This window comes from Lonchura striata, chromosome 5 (genome assembly GCF_046129695.1).
Source record: "Lonchura striata isolate bLonStr1 chromosome 5, bLonStr1.mat, whole genome shotgun sequence".
Taxonomy (NCBI): Eukaryota; Metazoa; Chordata; class Aves; order Passeriformes; family Estrildidae; genus Lonchura; species Lonchura striata.
The window spans coordinates 47,211,819-47,235,662 of NC_134607.1; the positions used below are offsets into that span (position 1 = coordinate 47,211,819).

Genomic DNA, 23,844 nt, shown 5'->3' on the forward strand with positions numbered 1-23,844 from the left:
CTTTGGTGGGTGAGCACCTTCTTTCCAGATGTCCCTCCTTTGTCCCTCAGCTTTTATTGCTGAGCACACTGCTGAGCACACTAGATATCTCTTTGATCAGTTGGCATCAGCTCTCCCTGCTGTGTCCCTATCCAACTTCTTGTGCACCCCCAGCCTGCTCACTGGCAGGGCAGCATGAGGAACAGCAAAGGTCTTGACCCTGTGTAAGCACTGCTCAGCAATAGCTTAAATACTGGTGTGTTAATCAACACTGTTTTGCTCACAAATACAAAACATAATCTCATAGGAAACATTCAGAAGAAGAGTAACTTAATCCCACCCAAAACAGGGAAAATTCAAATCCATGGCATGAAAGCTTTAGATGATTGCCTCTTGCCTTTTATAGGAAGTTAAAATTATTGTATCCTTGTGTTCTTTGTATTTTTCCGATAACTTAGAATATTTTATTTTAAAAATTCCTACTTGTTGTTTTATATTGCTTACTTAAGCAGGATGAGAGCCAGCTAAACTTGGCCTTAGGCAATACATCTTTTTAAGCAGGTGACTGTTAAAACTGATAGCAGGGCTTAGGTGAATTATTTCTTACATAATGGTTTCAGTTTGTAGTTTAAGTGAAGGCAGCAGGCTATCTCCAGCAGGAAAGAGTGTCATAACAGCTGACTGGGGTAGAACAGCTTGTCAACAAATGATTGCATTCTGTATGAATCACTTTCCAGGCTGCCTTCAGACACTATAATATGGCAGTGTGATACTGTACTGTAGGAGGATCAGAATTTGCTGTCCTGGTTTCAGAAGTCCTTCTTTCCCATCTCTTCTCCTTTCTCCTGACTCCTTGTTCTTGCCTGACCTGCCTTTTGTAGTCCTAATCTATTTCAGTGGCCCTTCCAACTGACATGAGAAGTCAGGAATGGTATGTATGTGTTAAGCCATTTGTACAGGCCCTCATCAGGCCACACTGCTGATCTAAACTAGGATTTGGTAGATGGTGTGCTTCAAGGCTGGATTGGTTTAACACCTTACCAGTTTTCCTAGCAGTTACATTTGTCTGAGTATGTGTATCTTTTCTAGCTGGTTGCACATTTTTAAGTCATCATAACCCAAACATCTTCTTTCCACCTGCCTCAGCATATTAAAAAACAAACTTTGTTGTCAGAATTGTTCATGGCTGCTGCTTTTTTACTTAGTCTGGAGGACCACATTTTATCAGTGCGTTGCCAGTTGGTATATACTGCATGCAATAGTCTTTGTTCTGATCTCTTGTAATGTGTGAGAATATAATAAGCATAATGTTTGAGAAGATAATAAGCATTTTCCAGCATTTTTCATAGTTTCTAATGCAGATTTCATAAGAAATTGAAAGTGGGCTGTTACATCTAGTACTTTTTTAATAGTGTCCAACTAATTTCTGTGCTTCAAATCTGTGATTGGCTTAGAAAGCATTCCTGAGTTTTGAGGGCTTGAGTCATCTTATCACTCATTATGGGAGCACCATCCAGATTGAGGTTCCATTCAAATACATGAAAGAAAAAGTAAGAATGGTAACTACCCTAGGAAGAAGATCTCTGCGTCAGTTATACAAGCTGATCAACTGGCACAGAAGAGCCTTTTCTAAGGCTGTGTCTTCTTCAGAAAGTAAAACATAGAAGCAGCATATGAAAAACTTAAGTCCCAACTTTGAGAGCATGTTAAAATCCTGTTTTAGCAGAAGTCAGATATCGCAAGAGACTGACCTTGATTTTAAGGCATTTCCACATTCTCCTCATTGAGACATGAGCAATCCCTATGGGATGCACAGATTTTTGAAATGTAATCTTTACTTGCTTTTCTGCATTACATTTTTGACACTAAAAATAGGTGATAAAATAGTGTAAACATCAAGGCAAAAATTATTTAATGCTGGAGTTACTTCTACATTGAATGCCTAAATGATGTTTATACTTCCTGATTTGTTTCAGCTTTCAGATATGTGCAGAATTTTTTTTTCAAAAGGCAGTACATCACATTTATTAGTTCTCTTTAATAGAAGAATAAATTTAATATTAATGTACAGAATTTTAAAGTGCCCTAAAAAAGAAAGTTAAACTAATTTGTATCAGAAATATTGCTATTTGTTGTCTTGAGAAGAAAAATAGGAAGTATTTCAGCTGCTTGTGTTTATAATTGGCTTGATGATCTTATCTTCTGAATTTTAGGAAGATACTGTCAAATCAGCTGACTAAGTTTTATTTGCTCTTCAAGAACTGGAAAGGAAAGAGAACCAATGTGGGAAAAGCAAATGTAGTGGAGTCCCTGGGAAGTGAACTGTTACTTAAATTTAGTATACTACTGGTAGATACTGCGTTTCTCTGTAGTACAGTTTTCTGTAGACAAAAATTTTGTGTAATACCTTGATTTGATTAGTGTCATTTTTGCCAGTGGAAGCTTATTGTTGCAGGACATTTGTAATCATATAGAAAAAGACGGTTAAGTTTCTTCTTCATTCCTCTTCTGTTGAAGTTTTATATTGTGACCAAAAGTATGGTGTTTGCTGAATGCACTTTAATCTAAGGTAAGCATTTTGACAAACCTTATTTTATTCTTCAAGGTACGGAATATATGAGCGATGTAGGGAGTTGGTGGAAGCTGGTTATGATGTTCGACAACCAGACAAGGAAAACGTAACGCTTCTCCACTGGGCTGCAATCAACAACAGGATAGACCTGGTGAAGTATGTATTACACTTGAAGTTACACTTTAAGTTTAAAATTAATTATGTCCTTAGAAATGTTGATTTCTGTTTTTAAGACAACTGAATGTCTTTAATGTATCTAATTTGTCCTTTTTTCCTTGACAGTATGTCAAAGCTCTTGTCCATTAATGCATCTCTACCACTGTGACAAACAGCTATGCATTTTCTTCCCGCTGTTTACTAGCGTGCATGTAACTACTACTGTGTCTAACTGCATTTAAAATTCCCTTCTCTTGATGCAGCTCTTGCACTTTAGATTCCTCTGTCTTTAGAGGATCTTTATTTATTTTTTTGTATCACTCACCTTGTTGTGTGTGCTCTCTCTCTCTCTTTTATTAAGGCACTAGTTAATCTTATTTCCTCAGAATTAAACTATAGTGTTTTTTCTTTTTGTTCAAGTCTGTCAAATCTTTCCTGAAGTGTTCTCAATTTCCCCATTATGTGCAGTGGATAATTTCATTAAATATGTTGGCTATTAATCTTGGTACTACAGAGATAAAGTTGTCTACTCTTGTGATACTAGATCTCAGTGTCTTGCTTAGTGGGTGTTGACTATGTAAGTTCTTTCCAGTGAAGTAGCTTAGCAGCTTGTCTGTCAGGAGTGCAGGCATGGAATTAGACTTCTCTTATTTTTAGTATTTCTTCATCCCATCTATTTTGAGATTCAGTGTACATAGTGGTGAAACTCATTGATAAGGAAAACTACAGAACCTTTTCATATATCTGTTCAATCAGTGATTAAGTGTCTACAACACCGTTCTGTTTTCATCATGACCCTGATATATTGGTATCTATTCAACTCAGCTTTGTAAAAACGCAAAAAAATGGCCTCATGTCTCTACAGTTACTTACTTCCTACAGTATTTCCCCATCCCCTATGTTGAGCTTTCTCCAAACAAGGATTTCTCTTCTACTTTACCTTCTTCTAATAACAGTGACTGCATGCACTTTGATTCCTCAAGCACTGAATGAAAGCTGAAGTAGCTTTCAAATGCCTGCCAAAGACTTAGTGATCCTAATGCGGAGCTCAGTGGAAGTATTTTCTTCTTAAGGCAACTTCTTATGAGATCTGCTTGCTTTGAGTAGAAGTAGTTTGCTTAAATAGAACTTGCATGCCTGGCATCTTCTACTGGAAGCTTAGATGACTCACTGAGAGTGGGATTGCCCAGTTCTTTCTTTCTTCAGGGACCTTCTCACCTAGCACAAGTTTCCTCCTGCAAGATCTGCTCAGTCTGGTTTTGCAGAAAAATCTTACCATTTTTGTATACTGAAACTAAAATGCAGTCATAAGTCTCAACCAAGTCTCAAAACACACTTAAAGAAACATAAAATTTTATTCCAATGCACCATCTGGCAGGAGGTTGTTGTCTTGTCTTTTCCCAGTTGTCAAACTGCAAGTTCTTCCTTCTAAATAAAACCTACTAACCAGTAAGCAGTTCTGCTGTCAGTAGAATCTGAATGTATTCTGCATTTCTGCAAGGACCAGTGTTTGAATGAAGACAATCTGTTTAGTGTTCACCTCCCCTTGAGTGGCTGTCACATCAGAGAGATGAATCCAAGCTTTGACTGTGAATTTCTCTGTGCTTTTTATCTAGACAAGATTTCCTTTGGAGCTCCTTCCCAAGGGGGAATAAATAGGTCTTCAGTTAGTAGCTGATATTTCACTGTAACAAAATTAGTTTGTTTCTTTACCATATAATGTGCTTTGTGTTTTCACCTAGGTGGGACAAAGACTTTCATAAAATCTCTGGTTTTTCTCATGGAGAAATAAAAAAAGAACTTCTGCAGAAAAATGTCGAAGTTTTGTTCTTTTAGTGTTGGAGACCAGTGGAGTGGACTGTCCTGCATCAGTCAGAGCAGATCTTGCTTGTCTTTCACACTGTTTTGTTTTACTTCGGCAAATCTGTTGAAGTACTCCATTGTGTCTGATGGCTCTAAAGCAACTGTATAAGAACTTCTTCTTTAGATGCATTTAGTCTGGCATGCATTTTTCAGTTTCTGTTCCTAAAGGTTCCTAAAAATGCTGTTTTTGCAATTTCATTCTCTGAATCAATAAGAACTCTAGAAAATGAAGGTAATTACTTAAAAGTAATGTTTTTCAAGTTTTTCTCTTTGTTGCCCTTGTTCTTGCCATGTCTTGAAGCACTTAGGAGAGTTTCAGATGGCAGAAATTCAATGCTGAGGATTTGAAGGACAGCTCATGTGGGTGGGAGAGCAGTGTTCATATGTACTTGAGAGGTACATTTCAAGTACTTGAAATGTTCAAACACAAATCTATAGCTAGGCATAGACAAAGGTTAGACAGTGGTGAATGAAAAACTAGAAGCCTTCCGGGAAGGCCTGTATTTGGAAACAATAATTTCTTTATAAAGCATGCATTTTCTTTTACAAAGGAAAAGTAATATTGCTAGTTTAGTGCCTCAGATAAAACAGCAATGACAACAGTTCACAGAAACATTACAAATGACTATGAATATGAATTGCTGCAGTTAAAAATAGATAGCTTCTTTTGTTCTTAGAGATAGCTCATCTTTTTGTAAATGTTCTGGAGGGAAAGATAATGTCTATCCCATAATTTAGAAATAGTTTTTAAATACTCAGATGATTTTTGTCCTTTGATTGATAACAATTGAAAAGTATGTAAAAATCTGAGTCCCTCACTAAATGTGTAACTTAAGTGTGATCTCTGGGATCAATGACTTCAGCGGGGTTATATTCCATTGATGATATAAGCTACAAGTCTAATGGCATATAATTTTACTATTTAGCCAAAATTCTCTAAAATTATAGTCTTCTAGCACCATAATCTTTTACCAGTAATTCAGAATTATATTTAATGCAACAGCCCCATAATATTTAAGAATAGTTTATTAAATATTTCTGTGGTAGCACAGTTTGTCCTACTGTACATACTGTATATTGTATATAGCAATTGTTCTGCTTTACCTTAGAATAAAATTAGAAAATAGCATAATGTTTAAAACATTGTAGGAGGCATCTCTAGTCTCCCAACCCATGTCAGAAATGCAAGAAAAGTGAAAGTATATGTATGACCTCTAAAAAGGAAGGTTATATGAAGGCAAGAAAAGGTTCGGTCCTCTGATCTCTAGCTGTTTTGCATAACATCAAAAATGCTCACCTATGTCCTTTCTATTTAATCAAAACAATCAATAATGTTTACTACTTCTGTTATTCCAGGTACTATATATCAAAAGGTGCTATTGTTGATCAGCTTGGAGGAGATTTAAATTCTACCCCACTTCACTGGGCAACAAGGTAGGAAAAAATCTGAAATTTTCTTCTCTTTTTTTTTTTTTTTTGTTTAACATAGACTACTGATGGTTTTATAGAATTGTTGTGTTTTATGGAAATATTTTGTACTAGAAGTAATTCAGCCTTTGATAACAGGGCTCACTGTGAATATGGTATGTTTGAACTAAAAGAGCTTTCAGCATGTGTTTTGTTTGTTTGTTTTTGGTTTTTTTTAATATAGGAGAGGATGGCTGCTACAATAGGAAAACAAGTGAAGTATAGGCAACTTACCTTACTCTTACTTCTGAGATCATATTTTTGTCAAGTCATCTGAAGTTCAGTAGAACTTTTGCAGATGGGATGTAGGATGATTTGGTATGCCATTGTCCTTGCAGTCTTCTGTTGCATATGTGGATTTTTTCAAAGATGAACTTAAAATCAGGGTTCTTTTGTAGAAGATGATCAGAGAATGATAAATTGATGGAAAAATTGAAGACAGCCTTCAAGCAGTACCTGCTTTTTCAGACAACCACCTAGAAATAGGTGGGAAAGAAACTGTGTCCATATTAATATTTTTAACTGTAGATGGCAAAAGGAGACTTGGAAAATTAGCTTATAGAAGATTTAATGTATCAAAATAATCTGTTTGCTAAAGGTGAGGGCTTGCTTGTTAGCCTCTATTAAATATTTTAGCTTCTATATTTATTTTTGTAACAGAACACAGTCTGTGATTCTGTGTTAATAGCACAAAATCTTGACTAAATTTCCTGGTGTTTGTTCATACCTGTAATCAGTTCTGTGGAGCATTGTCCGAAGCAGCTTCTGCAAAATTGAAAAGGCCTTTTGCTCATGTCAGAAACAGTGTACTGACACTTAGCCACTGTGTCTAAAAGAAGGATATGCCTATGCTCATTATGCCAAAAATATGCATAAGCTTTTAAGATAGTGTGGAGGAATTGTAGACCTTCAATTTTCTTTTTTTCCCTACTTTTGTTTTACGACAGTTTTTAATCCCTCCAAAAAGTGAGAGTTATCTAGTCAGTTTGACATCTCTTAAAATGGCAGGTTTCATATGTGTTTTGTAACAAGTCACAGTAGACTAGATTTCTCAATCATTACTTGGTTTTTTTGTTGACTGTCCTTTTTGCTTGCAGTACAGTTAAGCAAATTGCGTGTGATGAGTGCACTATATGCACAGAACGTCTCATATTTGGAGAATCAGATCACAGCAGCTGCTGTTTTTAAAGTACGAGTTAAAGTGTGGGAGTTCTGATAGTGTAATTAACTGCTAAACATACTTGTTGTATTTTATTATTCAAATTTTAATAGGTTTCCTGCATATAGTTATTCAGTTGTTTGTTTTTTTTGTGTTTTGTTACATTTAGACAGGGTCACTTATCCATGGTTGTACAGCTGATGAAATATGGGGCAGATCCGTCACTAATTGATGGAGAAGGATGTAGCTGTATTCATTTGGCTGCCCAGTTTGGACATACTTCGATTGTTGCTTACCTGATTGCAAAAGGACAGGTAAATTTTAAGTAATACCATATTTAAATAGATTCTAGTAAATTTTAGAGTAGAAACACAGTTGAGACTTATACCTGTCATTAAGGAGATGCAAAATATTTGCTTGAATAAATATAAAAATAATTCCATGACCTATTTTGTAGGCTACAGTATTAGTGTGCCACCTATTAAATTACTTTCCTGCAACAGTCATCTGAGTACTTTGGCTTTAATTCACACATGCCTAATGTAGTATATGGAAATTCTGATTCTTTATTTCTAATGAATTTACTCTTTAAATGTAGCTATGACAATGGTAGCAAGTGTTGCAGAATTCTTCAATGAAAATGAAACAACCCAAACCTTTTTGCTAGTGCCATATATTACTGCTAGATCTGTAAAGTGTGTATATAATGTGTATTCATTACTGTTCCTGTTACATCTCATCTGTTCTGTCTGCTCAAAAACTTGATAACTTGATTATGTTTTTGCTACGTGCCCTGCACTGTAATTTGTAGATTTAGTGATCCATAGGCTGTGTAAACCATATGGAAAAGTCAAAACGCTCCTCCTGTATTGACAGTCCTACTAATGCTGTTCACACTTCTGTATTCTGCTTATTCTTTCAAATACCAAGTGAGATATGATCCAGTGAGTCATGTAGCACATGAAATCAATAAGTGTGGTCTGTGTAAAATAAATACTTAATTTGCTGCAGAAAATTACTTATACCTGTACATGTGAAAAACCCCAAGCTATTGCTCCAGGCAGTATTTGGTTTGTATCCGTCTGGTAAAACTTAGTGTATGATAAAGAGTAAGCTAGGCAAAAGAAGAGTCTGATCCTATTCTGTATAACTGCTGTTTTGTAAGAAATAATGATTGGAAAGGAGTGTGTTTTTTTGAGGATCAAATTTTGTAATTTCTTCTCAAATTATGTATAATTGTATGTGGGTTTTATGTTACCAGAAAAATCTTGCTGGTATTAAACAAGTATTGAACTTGTTTAAAGCATAGCATTAATAAAGTACTAATAGCCCTTAAAGTATTCTACTGTGAATATGAAGTATCTCTGTGTTTGTCTTCATGTTTGTATACAGATTTGTCCTGTTTATTTGAATATATAATGCTTCAATTAAAAAAAAGCTGTATGTCTTTACATGAGTATATACATAAAGACATGAAATTTACCTTAAAATTTAAAACTTGTTAGTTTGAAAACAGCTTTTCTTCTCATTAGCTTTTAAAACATTGATTTTTAGTAAATCCCTCAAATATTTTCAAGTATGATTTTGGTATTCTTTCTGTGATGTAAATTTAAATTAATTTTAGCAGCAATTTTCACAGCGCTTTAAAAAGTTCAACTTTAAAAATTATGTATTGATTTGTGTGTTTAAAATCTGGTAATATCAATAGCATTGTAATAACTATCCCTAAAATTATTGTTCTCTAGCTATATTACATTCAACTACAGAAGCTACATAGTTTATCTAGAATCTATGGAAGGTACATTACTCAATTTTTAAATTTTCTTTCAGTTAGTACTGGGGTCATTAATTTCTTCGCTTTATTTCTTTCCCCACCTTCTTTGTGATGCTGAAATTTGGATTTGGAAACTTGAACTGCTTTTGCTTCTTCTGTGGGCTTACCCTGTGTACTGCTACTTGTTTTCTGCTTTTCTTTACAGGGACCCCAGGTTCCCTTATATCCAAAGAGTAGGCTAGCCCTTGTTCTGAACCTAATTCTTGTACCTGTGTGGCAAATGACAGCTAAATAAATGTCAAAATGAGGGTCACTGTAGGCCGCTGTGTTGTTCTGATCCTGATGCCTTTGTGGATAAGTGTGATCAAAGAAAATCCAAATTCCATACTGGAATAGAGGACTGATAGGTAGATTAAGAAATTGCTCTTAGTTGCTACCTTGTCCGTTTTTGAGACAGAACTGGAACCCACCTTCAGTGTTGCTGTTTCACTTTCTTCTGGGCTGCAGCAGCCAATGGTAAAATTTGCAATCTGAGGCTCGAGTTCAGCCCTTCAATTTCTGGAGTGTGGTGAAGGAGAGGAACCCTTGGTCAGATGCACTCTGGCTTTGATAGGAAGTGAACCCATTTTCATGCCAGCACATACTACTCAGCCAAGAGGCAGCAGTGGCTGATAGATGTTGCTTTTTGTTTAGTCATGCTTCTTACTGAATTCTGAAACACTGATACCTGGCTGTATCAGGATTTGAACATGTTTGTGTCAGTTGGTTGCTTGTGTCAAAATCAAGCCTAGTACAAGTACACGATATAAATATAATGAGAGATCAAGTAACAGAATCTGTAGCACAGGTCAAGTTCAGGTAAGATCTTTATTTAAAAAATTGTGAGAAAGAAAAACTGAAAAAGAGCTTGAAGGCACTTAATGTGCAATGTACAATTTGACTGCTTGATATTGTACTTGGGCTACTAAAAATGCCAGAGGCATATCAGGAGCTTGCATGCACAACATTCACCAGGAATAAGTTAAGATACCGATATGGTATACAAATGGTTGAATAGTGTGTTCTCCTCCTGTGCATGTGTGAGGTAACTAAATCACAGATAATAAGTGACTGTAAATTTGCTCATAGGGTAAAATTATGTAAGAAATATTCTACTTCTGAAATTATAGTTTAACTATTTCATACTCATAGTTCAACTATCACTTTTATAGTTTTAACTAGCAGCACTTACTCATCATTTTTTTTATTTTCAGAGTTGCAGTTTTGTATGTTAACCAATGTCTTGAGCTATGTAGGGTCACCTGAGCTATGGCTTAGAAGTAGGTGGCATCTAGGTTGAGAGATCAGCATGGTACCAGCAGCCGTGGTTACTTGGGTGCTGTGATCCATGAGCAGTGCTCCTAAGCATTGTCACCTCAGTTCCCACTGGGGCTTCTTCTCTCTGCCAAACTCAGGCAAATGTTAAGACACTGAACCAAGTATTTTATTTCCTAGACCAACTCAGAGCCCGTTACTTAGAGAATTGTAAGTCCAGTTGTATTCTTCCTTATGATTCAAGACTGATTGTGTTTGATGGACTATGGCATTCAGAACAGAGCTTTTGTTTGAAGGAATGGAGTAGGTTTAGTTCTGTGTGTTGTCTTCTTTGTTGGTCTTTGCTCTGTTCTATGGGACTCTTACAAAATCTCTGCTTTAATGGCAATCTTACAAAATCTCTGCTTCTAGTGGGTAACTAGCACATTTTTTCTAAATTAAGAAATGTTGTCAGACTTACATCAGCCTTACTGATAAATCTTATTTACTATATGCTTTTAAAGCCTTTTTTCCTTTCCCTGGGCAACAGTTCATGTGAAGGAGATCTTTTCCCTATGGAGAATAGGATTCTGAGCAAGGATGTTATGGGTCTTTTCTATGAAGGTCTGTGTTTTGTAAAATAAGCAGTAATGGTTCTAAAGAGGATCAAACTCCACATTCCTTTCTGTGTGATTTAATGTAATTCTAAGTGGGATCTCTTGATATTTTCTATGCTTGTTTTATCACAATACTGGTTTGACCATTGCTTGTTAAATGTCCTGATAAGCCTAATGCTTACCTAATGCTGTTCTGCTCTCTAGCTGCTCTTCAGAATCCTTCGTTGTCAACTCTTGCTTTCAGAAAGTAGTATTAAGCAGCAGAAGAGTTGCTGCAACTCCTTTTCATGCAAGAAAGCTCTTTCTCCCTGGTATTTTTGCCACACTAAAAGCTTTTTGCACAATCTTGTATTAGTGTCCTAGAATTAAATCTGGTTATCTTTGTATGTGAGCTGTGCTTTAGAAACAAGAGGATATTTTGCCCGTTGTAGTACACCGAATTCATACTTCTGAACCATGTGCAGAGGGCAGCATTATGTGCAACTTTTGATAATTTCATCACTTATTGTTTGAATGGTTCTTGCAGTGCTTGCACCATGCACAGGCACACTCCTCCATGAGGTCATGACACTGATCTGTCACTGAGAGTTAAACAAGAAAGTAATGCTAAAGTGCCTGTTGGAACACCACAGAATGGAAGAACAGTTTCTTAATATGAACCAGCTGCTGAAGGTTTACTTTTTTGTCTCAGCCCTCTCTTTGGCAAAAAGCAGGAGCAGAGCTTCCTTTCTAAAATGTCTCACTCAATCTGTAGTTACAGTAATGATCTGGAGAAATAATAAGGAATTTTTGATGAGAGGTTTGTTAGAGCACATGTCTGCTATCCACATCTACATCATTGTTTTTATATCTGTACAACAGTGTGCAAGTGAATCTTAGCTGCTTTGCCTCTCGTTACAGTTCCTTTGCAAAGGGATCTGCTTCAGCCAGTGTAGTAGCTTAATATGAGTAGTAGCTGTAGCCTGCCTAGGTTACTTATGTGTAGGAAATACTTTGGAGCTGATGGGTTTGAGTGTCATCTGGTGTGCAAAATGTAGTTTGGATTTGTCAGGTAGAATCATTGAAGAAACTGTTCTACTTACATCCAGATATGTTGCCACTGTCACAAAGAGGCTCTTTTCTATACAAAATCTAAAGATGAAAGAGTGATTGTTCATATTGCAGTAATTTGTACAATCCTCCAAATACATTGTTCACACAGTGTGAGCTCTGAATCAGTCACACTTCTCAGGGATGAATGAATTTGAGATTGGGCTGTGGTTCTAACTTGCTTCATGATTTCAGCCATGGGGGGTTAAAGGCAATGCCAGCAGTTGTATAGTCCTGGTAGGCTCCGAATGATCTAACTTATACAGGTACTGTGGGCAAACAGAGTTAGATCCTGATCTCAAACCACGTAACCCTTCTGACCAAACAGTACAAGCAAGTAAATCAAGTAACTGTTCTTCTCCTCTATCAACTGTGATTTTTAAATATGCTTTTTTAAAAAAATTAAGCAACAGAGTAAAAACTCAAATACAAAGTAATCTGCAGGCTAGAGGTGTTTTAAAAGTAATTATTTGGAGGAGCTAAGTTGGATTTTCTGGGAAACAGCTGCCTGGGCCAGGCTAGCAGCAGCATGAGTTAGGGATTGCAGAGTGCTGGGCATTTTGTAGACTCCTGGAGGAGAGGAGGTTCTGGGGATGACAGAAAGCAACATCAGTCACTTTCTGGGTTTTCGTCAGGAATTTCTCTAGCAGAAGACTTCATTGAAATGCTTTCCAATCTAATTTTCCTAGTAAGAACTGAGAGAAGTGGTATAGGAAATGTTGCCAAAGCTCTGTTACTTCTAAGGAAATCTCTTCATGTCCTGCATTACGTTAACTTGGACTGATTTTGTTAGTGCTGGTCTGTGAAATCTGCCCAAATGTGTTTGAGAGTCTAATCTGCCTTGAAGTATTTAGGAATTACCAATTTCCCTAGGCAGGAGAGGAAAGAGATTATAGATCACTTTGATTTCTGAGGAGGTTGTTTTTAATAATGGCTTTTTTTCAATCTTAAAATTCTCTGGCATCCATTAACTGGATATCCAGATACATAAATACCTTTGGATCTCAGTGAATTAAAGAAAAATTGCTTTGCAAGTGGAAAAGTAGGTGTAAAGGGTGATTATTAGGATGTAGTGTTCAGACAGTGGTACTTACAGTAATTTATTAAGTATATTTTCAAATATTGCTACAGTATCTTAATTTTCTGCTTTTTAATGTCTGTTTTTTAATAATACACTACCTATATGTATCTTTAGTGTTGAAGATTAATAGTAAGTTAGAAATTACTGGTCTTACACAGCATGACTGTTTCATAGTTTCCAAAATAGATTGGAACAGTTCTTTTTTGGCAATGGTGGCGTTAATGTTTGTTTTCATTTTTAAAATACTGTTTGAGTGCTAAAAGCTTGCCAGTTTTTCTTCCAATTCAGATGATTAGTCTTAGAACACTGTTTCTCATTGGAAACATTGCATCTGCTGGATCTTGAGGATGCTTACTTACCTCACCAACTTTTTTTTCTTTTTTTAGGATGTAGATATGATGGATCAAAATGGAATGACACCTTTAATGTGGGCAGCTTACAGAACACATAGGTAATACATGCAGTTTTGACTTTATCTTAGTGTTAACCAAGTGGCATATAGTAGTGACTGGTTTGGGAGTTTTTTGGAAGTTTTTTTCTTGTTCTTTATACAGTTGCCATTTTATCTTTCTTCATTTATGGTTATTGTGAATTCATCCCACTTGGTAGCTCAGTCCCACACAGCCACTTCTTCACTGCTGTCAAGTGGGATGAGAAGGAGAATGAGGAGGGTAAAAATGAGAAAACTCATGTGTTGCAATAAAGACAGTTGAATAGATAAAGCAAAATAAGGAATTCATTTCTTGCTTCCCATCAGTAGGCAGAAGTTCAGTCGTTTCCAGGTCAGCAGGGCTCTGTCACCTGTAACAGTTACTTGGCAAGGCAGATGCTGTAACTCTGAATGTCCTCTGCTTCCTACTTCTCTTCCCCAGCTTTTATTGCTGAACGTGCTGCCATGCAATATTGGATATCTGTTTGGTCAGTTGATATCAGTTGTCCCTGCTGTGTCCCCATCCAACTTCTTGTGCACCCCCAGCCTGCTCACTGGCAGGGCAGCATGGAGAACAGCAAAGACCTTGACCCTGTGTAGGCACTGCTCAGCAATAGCTAAAATATCCCTGTGTCATCAATACTGCTTGGGTCACAAATCCAAAACGCAGCACCATAGGAGCTACTGTGGAGTAGATTTACTTCATTTCAGCCAATAACTTTCAAATCAGTACAATGAGTTTTTTCAAGAGAGAGGGTACTATGAAGAAGTGCTTACTAATCCTTCCTGTGGTAATGATTGGAAAAAATTGATGAAAAATAACACTTCTCCAAAGAACAAATGTTTGAATTAGATTCCTGTTTGGAAGGGCCTATCTCTCTATCTATTGTTGGGAGGAACACAAATTAGCTCTTACCAATAGTTGCCATGGCCAACATTCACCTCCTATTTTAGTTTCATCTTCTGGATTGTGAGGTGGAAACATAACATGTTTTGAACTTTCATTGTTTAAGTATGTAATCATGTGCATATTTTTACAAATCTGTCAGTAGTGTTAAATTTTGGTAAACACAAAACTAGGGTTGTAGAACAAATGTTTTTTGATATCTCAGAATGAGCTGTCTTAGGGAGGTCCTTTAAAGTCAACAGAATGATGGTTGGTTTTGGTGGGAAGAGATTTTGAGTCATTCATAATTGGCAGCAAAAAATGTCAGTTTGCTATTATATAGTGTACCTGATCAATGATCTTCATAGAAATTGAATGCACCAAAAATAAGTTGGGATGTATTTGAGTTCATCTGTAGATCTAACAAGAATTTTCTTTTCTAGTGTGGATCCAACACGATTACTACTTACATTTAACGTTTCGGTTAATCTGGGAGACAAGTACCACAAAAACACAGCATTGCACTGGGCTGTGCTAGCAGGAAATACTACAGTTATTAGTCTTCTGTTAGAAGCTGGAGCTAATGTTGATGCTCAAAATATTAAGGTAAATGTTTTATCTGGCTTTATTGTAAGTGGTTTGAGGCAGAAGTAACAGACTATGATAAATCTCAAGAATAGGTTATTGTTGTGGGTATAGTGGGATATGAAGATGGAGCAAAGCAATGCCACTAATGTCTCATTTGGCAATTTTTTTCTTAACAGTGATGCATAACCAATAGATTTGCACCATAAAAGATACTCAAGTAAATTCTTTAGCAGTTATTTTGTGTAAATGTAGGGGAGTGGGATGTGCAATTAGACTGCATGTGTGAAGACTAGTGTATTTGGATGCAAAACTGGAAACCTGATCGAATATCTTCTAGTGAAATTCTGGGATGAGTTGTTGAGTGGGATGAGTCTGTTGGAGTGAGATGTGAGACATCTCAGTCCTGTCCAGGAAGCTAACAAATGCTCTAATCCGTCTCCCAGTGACAGTAAGCAAATTGGAGGCCTGAAAATACCAGTAGAAGCAAAATAAGCAAATGGGCTCTTTTTTCGCATGTGAACTTGCCTGATTACCAGAATTTCTTAGCAATGAATCTAGATTCTGTACTAGCAGAGCCCATCTTCAGCATATGTTAGACTAGCAAAACAGCTCTTAGAATTTCTGCCATAGACTTGGAGCTTCTCCAGCCTTGGAAGGTGTGCCTTTGGAATGTGGTTTTGTCCATTACTTCCAGATACTCTGTATATCAAATTAGATGCATTTTGCTACTCAAGCTGTTTCATCTGTGGTGTCAGAGAAGAATTCACTTTTAGAAAAAGAATTCTTTACTTAGTTTCTCTTCAAATATTTGTATTTTCCACTAACGAGTGTTACAGGCAGAGTGGTTATGCTTGAAAACACAGCTGTAACTTAATTAATTTGTCCTTTCGCCATTTTTCCTACTGATAAGATGACCAGGGCCTATTTTGCTTGGCCACAAGTGATAGAAATATATACATATATATATATATATATATATATATATATATATGTGTGTGTGTGTGTATGTGTATATATAAAGTACACATCAGTTATCTTGGAGAGCATGCCTTTTTAAGGGAGCAGCCAAATTTTGCTGGCAGCTTTTTAGGTCCTACATCCACTTCAGAATATCAGAAATGTTCATACTCATGAATGAAAATTCATTACAGGGAGTCACCTTTATACATGTTTAAAACAAATAATCTAGCCTCTTACATGGACTGAAGTGAAGATATATTAATTATTCCTGGTCTGTAAGGTCAGTTGTGTGTATGAGTTATGATTCTAGTCTCACTTCTTGTGCTGAAAAGCTATTTTCCTATGCCACCTATGGTAAAAAATTGAGGTATTTTTGTGGGGAAAAAAATCAGTATGTCATACCTTACTTGTCTTGACAGACTGGTTAGTGTGACAAGAGTTCTAAAGTCATTACCATACCTACATTTTTGGATTCCTATGAAATCTGTAAGAAAAATTTCTGTGTTTGCCTATATGGAAAAGTACATGCTAACCTGAAGTAGTTCATGGTCTTGCCTTCTTTATTGACAGACAGCAGCAGTCAGTAGAAAAATAGGTTTCTGAACCTGCTGGATCATGATATCTTTCCAGTCATGCCAGAAGACATGTGTCTGGTTTCACTGACCACTGCCTATCTTCTGCAGTGAAGTCTAGGCTTCTTGAATGCCTTCCCAGGTTTTTAGGATCTTCAGAGGATCAAAATCATTTGAGAAATGGCAGTTTTGCCATCCAGCCAGTGACTTTATAACAGATGCTGATTTAAGTGGTAGTAAATATATAGGAAATAAAAAAATTTGGTTTACTCTTAAAGGCCAGTAGAAACTCAGTTTGGTGCCCTTCCTTTGACTGTTCAACAAAAGTTTTCTATGAGCCAAAAATTAATTGTTTGGCTCATGCTTCCTTACAAATAAAAGGAATTGAGAGAAGCTTCTTTCTCATGCAGTTAGTTCCAGATTTCTGCAGCACCATCCAGTGAAGTCCTTTTCTCAGATAGCCCATGGAATTGACCAAGAATGGTGGCAAGACAGCTGATATTACAGATATGTATTGGCTGAAAGCTGTTAATCATCTTCAAATGATGACGTGACTGAAATACTAGATGCAAACTTTGACTTTATTGTTATCATCTCCAGTCAGTCAGTGTTAGAAAGGCATGTGCTGCTGGCTGCCTAGGCTTGGAACAAATTGGGACCAGTTATCTCAGTAAGGTGTTCTTTGCTGTGCATGACAGTTTGTGAAGTATTTGAACAATAGCCCACCTATTCTAGAGCAGAGCTTGATACAAGCACTGAGTCAGTCCTGTTTTGTTATTTACCCTCTTTTTATTATGCTGTACGAGAAATTAGTATTTTCTTTTGGTAGTAAGATACTTCTTTCATTTTTGAGAACTAGATTAATGTTAGAGTTGGAAGCTGCATTTCAGTAATCAGAGTAAAGTGGGTTTTTTTGTTTGGTTGATTTTTTTTTTCTTAAGGAGATTTTCTTGCCACACCAGTAGATAGATTGGGCAGACAAAGACAGATTTCCCAGGGAGCTGGGTTATCACTGAGACTTGGGGAAAACTTGTAACTTTTATTTAAGTATGAGAAGAAACTCCTTTTTTTAGTAGAGAGATACAGAGACCTAAAAGAGCTCTTATGGTCTAAGAAAAATTTTTATTTTTTTAATATATGAGTGAGTAATTTATTGAACTTTAAATGTAGATTCTTGATTATACAGTGTATATTAGGCTTGTCCATGGAAGTCTACATGTACAGTTCCCTATCATAATGACTCTTCAGATTATTTTTTCTGTCTAAATACTTCAAATATATATTATTGAAGCTGATAATCTTAGTGTGTTACTAGATTAGGTTCCCCAATAATTTTTTTTTTTTCATTTTTAAGGAATTCAGCCATCAACTACTCCTGTAAAGACAGGGAAAATATTAAAATGGCCAGATGATGAGAAGCATAGTCAAAGATTTCTTTAAAGCTCCCTCAATTTTTTTATCTAGGTAGTTCCTAGGTGTCTCATGGCCCTCTAGTGGAAGGGATGCTCAGCTGGACCCCAAGACAACTTCAGGATTTACTTGGGAGCTCAACTCCCAGAGGGGATTGTTTGTCCACAGGTAATCTTTACAGTCTGGAATATAAGGTGATACTAAAACACAGCATCTCTGGCGTTTCCCAGATATTAGCAATTCAAGGTGCTATTAAACCTGTGATGAAACAGGCACCAATAGTTTGATTTCAGGCATTTCTGTTGAGAATGGAGTTAATTTAATCTGTTTTTTAAACATCTGGCTAAATAACTTTGAAGCCAAGTTAAGTCAGAAGGTTATTCTTTTTTAACTGATTTTGCTAGTTAACTTCTCACACAGAAGGTGTGAAAGGTCTTGTTAAATAGCAAAAAGCTTCACCTCTTAATTAATATTCTATGCTATTTACTCTCTTAAAGATTTGGAGCAAGGTTTCAAAGGCAGAGCTGACAGTTAAGTACTCAGTTCCCGTTGTCTTTCTATGGGATATAGGTACCTAACTATAGTTTTTAATCTTTGAAATCACTTCTGTCTATAGTTATTATTGCCCTTTCTGGGTAGTTTCAGTTTCTAGTACCTGTCTCACTTTTTTTTTAGGAGGGGGCCGAGCGATGGAGGATTCAGCCATTTTTCAAGCCTCCATGAATGATTTGTTTAGGAGGGGAGTTAACTCCAGTAGAAGAGAGGAAGAGTCAAATGCAAAACTGAAGCTGGAGGTACCTGCAGTTGGTTGTCTCTTGCCTCCTCTATAATTTTAGACCAAGTTAATAACTTTTTCATTTAGCTCTCTTCCTAAGTGTTTAAAAAGCACTAAAACCAAATCAGTTTGGTAGGCACCTTTGGTCCCTGTATCTTTCACTCTGTTTCTCTTTTGCTTCATTTGTTAGTCCTTTGTGAAATTACAGAAATAAAAGCATGAACCTTTGCTGGCTTAGCACCCAAAATACATGAAACACAAGCTCAGAGTAAAAGCTCAGAACTTTGAAATAAGTTGGACATGAGCACTCAGTTTATTCTTTCATGTTTTCTTCCTAGGACTTCCATAATGGAAATGAACCTAAGAACATTAGGCTTGTGGGGAAAAAAAAAAATCCAAGAAGCATTCCATAATACTAGTAACATCAGTCTGCCAAAAGGCAGAGAATTAACTAAGAAGTTAGGCTTTAGACTTGGGAGAGTTTCCATGATCCAGTGGGTCACAAGTTCTTATTCTTTGCTTGATTTCTGCTGCCTGTCAATAGCTGAGGGGGAAGCACAGTCCTTCATATACAGACTATGTAGAATGTGTGTAGAACAGTGGAACATAGATTGTTCTCTGCTAAAGACAACAATTATTACTGTCAGGACATACATCTTGTCAGAATCATACATTTAATATGCGACTTGTGCACACTTGTATAGTTATGAGAGAGTGAAAAACCAAAAGGAATGAATGATGTTTGGTGTCAAGTAAGCCTCAGAGCAAAAGGTATGCCATAATGTAGCTAAACTGTTTTAAAATATATTAATTTTAACAGTCAATCTCCTGTTTCAAAAGTGCTCCAATTGCATTTTATTTTAAATTGGATATTTCCCACATTTATACTCTTGACAGGGAGAATCACCACTTGATCTTGCAAAACAAAGGAAGAATGTTTGGATGATCAATCATCTACAAGAAGCAAGACAGGCAAAGGGGTATGATAGTCCATCCTTTCTGAGAAAACTGAAAGCAGATAAGGTAAGTAGTAGCATAACACTTGTGTAAATCAGTCTTAGGGCTGCTCTTGGTTTGGGGACCTGTGTGTTTGTGTAAAAGAAGTTCAGGACTGTGGTTTCCCCACATTCCAGCTTTAAGGAAAGTATTCTTATTTATTTATGACTAAAGTGATTGCAAAAGGAAAAAAGGTGCTTTATTTAGGGAAGAAGGAAATAAAACCCAAAGCTTCCGTACTCTTAGTTTTTGTGCTAACTAAAATAAAGTGTTAGGAGAGTATTATGTGGACACTCCAAAACTGACTCTCAGGTAGCTGAGGAAGGAAGCATTTTGGGTATCGTGAACTCTGATCTCCTCTCTAGTTATGTATTGTTAATTGTTATTGTGTTGAATGAAAGAAGCAGTCAGTCTTAGCAGTATAAAGTAATACGTGACTCTCTAATGTGGAGGCCTTTTGCTTCTGAGAGTATTGTTTAATACTGCAGACAGGAAAGGCCATAAGTGAGGGTGTAAGGGCTAAGATACTGCTCTAACATGAAGAACTGCCCTCCTACCTATTGTTTGATAATTTAAAAAGAGTTAATGTTTTCTTCTTAGTATCTCTCAACACTCAGGCAGAGTGTTGTGCTGGATATTATGTGTTGCTACCACTTAATTTTTTGAAATAAAGATACATTGCATCAAGATCATCAAAGTACTGCTACAGTCTGGGGTTTAACCCTGTGGTACTTGAACAATGCTGTGGTTATTGACCTGAAGTGGTTTGTACATTTAACTTTTAGTGTAATGAAATTATTTGAAATAATTTAATTATTTGGAAAGAATTCAGTGCTCTCATCAGGAGCTGTAGCCACACAGTGTAAGACAAAAAAGGTCCTATTTTTATTCATAGATGCTTCAGTATGACATAACTGCAGTTACAGGAGTTATAAAAATTTACTGACATTGTCATATGCTGTGTGGCAGTTCATACACTTATGGGTTTGTTGAAAAGAGCTAATGTTACTTTGATTTTGGATTAGCAGCAAAGTCTTTAGAAGACAGTTCTAAAACAAAGTTATTGATTTGTAATATAATTTTAGGAAGGTTTCTTTTCCTTGCAAATTCATTGGACCTGTGTAAAGACAAGAAATGAGAAAAATTGTGAAGATTTATCCCCCACTGTCAAGCTTCCTGAAAATTTAAGTTTTCGTGACTGTCCTGTTTATTATACAATCTGTTCCTGAAAACAGAGTTACTTACTGGTGTTTGTTTCTATATAGGAATTCCGTCAGAAGGTGATGCTGGGAACTCCTTTCCTAGTTATTTGGCTGGTTGGATTTATAGCAGACCTAGACATTGATTCTTGGCTCATTAAAGGGCTGATGTATGGTGGCGTTTGGGCTATGGTACAGTTTCTTTCAAAGTAAGTGTTTTACTGAGACACCGTCTGTTTAGTGTGCATGCAAGAAGTATTTTGCTGGCTTCTTTATTGGATAGATAACCTTAAATTTCCATTTTCCATTTGGAATTGGTCTTTATTTTTGCAAAAGACCTTGTGCAGCTATAGCTCCTGTAATGCTCTAATGTCTTGTGAAACCTGGAATTATCTTGGGTTAATACTGCTGAGCTAACAGAAGCTAACAGCAGAACAGAAATTCAGTCATTGTCCAGAGGAGGGTGCTGAATGTCTGTCTACAAAGAGTTACCAGCATGCATATTGCAGAAAGCAGGCAATGGAAAAGTTACTATAAAGTAATAATGACAATGTGCAAGTGTACTATTAAAACTGTTTTATTTCAATAATTTAAATGCACAAAGGCATCTAAAGAGATTTGTAGAGTGAAATTAAGTCAGAATCAGATTTTGAAGCTTTTGTTGTTGTGGAAATAAGTGACTAAAGAAAACGGCTGCTTTCTAATAGTGTTTTTTGTACATCTTGTTACCTGATCATAAAGACTTTTAGTTGCATTTATGATTACTTTAAATGTCTGTAAAGGCACCTACAAATATACAGACACACACACACATGTAGTCATGCTCTGGTGGATTTTCATGGTCTGTAGGCTACATCATCTCTCATTTACTGTCCATTACCATGTGTGGCCAAGATAGGAGAACTGGTTGTATCCCCATGCTTAGGAGCTTTCTGCTTTTGTGGGGTTGGATGTCATATTTATTTAGAGCCACTTGCTTCTCTTTTCTTTTTGTATAAAAAGGAAAATATATCTGTTCCTTAAACCAAGTTCAGAAGATTTTAGTGAACTTAGTAGACCGGGAGGGAAGTGGAAGGTTATCAAGCTTTTGCAGGATCTTTGAGATGATCTGTTTAGTCTTTTTGTCACCTCTGAGGCTTTGCAATTTGCTGACCTCCTCATACAAAAACCATATTTCGCATTTGTCAAATGCTCAATTGTGCCTCCTACAGAAAGGAAGGACAAGATTTGTTCCAATCTCGCAAGATCTGTGTTTTGTCAAGTTTTATATTTTTGACCTAACTGACATAAGTTCAGGATTAACATTTTTGTTTTCTCTTATCTGTTGCTTAATATTTTGTATAAATCATTTTTGAAGTGTTTTACACGAAGCCCAGGTTTGAATTAAACTTGTGCTATTATTCTAATAGTGTTTTTTTTCCCTGTAGAATTTTAGCTAATCTGCTTAGCTGTCTTTTCCTCCCTACTTTCACACACACAAAAATGTACAGAAATCACTGAAAGAAAGATTAGTGCAGAGTAACTACTGTGTATCCAAATGTATATTCACTTACTATTCATCAAATGAGCTCATGTTCCTTACAGGGTATTCTCCAAAGATCTAAGAAGCTTCCACTAGAGAAAAGAGTTACTGTAAGGGAGTAAAGAAGTGAAATGGAAACTACTCCCTGCACATTTGTCTGTGGCAGCCCTGAGGGAATCACTAGCACAAAAAGCAAAATGGATCAGTATGAGGATGTTTAGGCAGATGATGCAGAAATTTTGTTTCAAATAGGTTAGTTGTTTAGAGTGTTGCTTTCCATAGGTTTCATAGCAATTTCTTCTTGAATATGAAGTAGCCTAGTTATTCACCTAGTTTATCTCGCTGTATTCAGCTTTATTCAGAAGAGACTTTAAAATGCAAAAGTGTAAGAATGTGAAAATAATTCTGATAACCTAATTTTTTAAAAATTAATGTAGCAGCGTTTTATCCTAGAACTTGGCAAATGTAGTGATATATGGGAAATTAATAGTTTGGATTTTTTTTTTTCAACTTTATATTGGCAACTGTAGCAGAAGCAAAATATTGCATAATCTGAAACATTTCAAGTATATAGGCTGATAACACTAAGGTCTCTTAAGTTTTTTTTCTTAATGACGTGATTTTAACATACAACTTTCATTGTATGGGTTTCCAAAATGTCTTTAGCACTGGAATCTCAAAACTTAATGCAATTTGCAACCACTGTCCATGTTGCTAAGAATCTCACAGGTTCCTTACTGCTTGCACAGGGTAGTTTTAGCATGAGTATTTACTCACTCTGCCTATCTTGGCAGGTTGAAAAAAGGAATTTCTTGTGAACTTTGAACAGAAAAGTGAGGAAAATGTATGTATGGCATGTTTTGCAATATCCCATATAGTACATATTTTAATAGGAAGTGTTTTCCTGAAGCAGTAGTTCAGGATTTACATTTTATAAATTGAAACTTACTGTGTGACATTGTTCCTACATTACAGGTCATTCTTTGATCACTCCATGCACAGTGCACTGCCTCTTGGAATATATTTGGCAACAAAATTCTGGATGTATGTGACGTGGTTCTTCTGGTTTTGGAATGATATCCTTTTTTGTGTACAATAGTATTTTTTTTATGTTCATAGTTTGAAGAATTACACAGGTATATCCTGCATATAACACTAAGCAAACTAATAATAATTTATAAAAGGGAATTGCCGCTAAACATTGCTTTCTATATTAATGTTAATTCTTTTATTGCTTTAAAAATGTGTATGCTATAGCTGTGCTTCGGTAAGTAAAAGATTTTCCTCAAAACTTACTTACAGTACTCTGCAGAATTTCCTGTGCTTTACCAACTTCTTAGGTGGAGGAAAGGTTAGCAACTTTGTAAAATATTCTCTGGCTGTGAGGGGACCCAATGTAATTGCATTTTTTTTTAGACACTATTCTGAAAACAGTAGCCTGGTTTATGGTCTGTAT

The 23,844-nt window shown here is 36.2% G+C and overlaps 1 protein-coding gene across 1 annotated transcript in view; it reads left to right on the plus strand.

Annotated features, from left to right (window-relative positions):
• The window catches only part of ZDHHC17 (zDHHC palmitoyltransferase 17), a 65,487-nt gene that overhangs the window by 22,450 nt on the left and 19,193 nt on the right, over positions 1-23,844 (plus strand). Inside the window, exons 3-10 of the mRNA XM_021528137.2 lie at positions 2,585-2,707; positions 5,927-6,004; positions 7,366-7,510; positions 13,437-13,501; positions 14,810-14,972; positions 19,569-19,694; positions 20,933-21,075; positions 23,364-23,464. Coding sequence (XP_021383812.1) covers positions 2,585-2,707; positions 5,927-6,004; positions 7,366-7,510; positions 13,437-13,501; positions 14,810-14,972; positions 19,569-19,694; positions 20,933-21,075; positions 23,364-23,464 — 944 coding nt within the window. The remainder of the gene's footprint in view (positions 1-2,584; positions 2,708-5,926; positions 6,005-7,365; positions 7,511-13,436; positions 13,502-14,809; positions 14,973-19,568; positions 19,695-20,932; positions 21,076-23,363; positions 23,465-23,844) is intronic.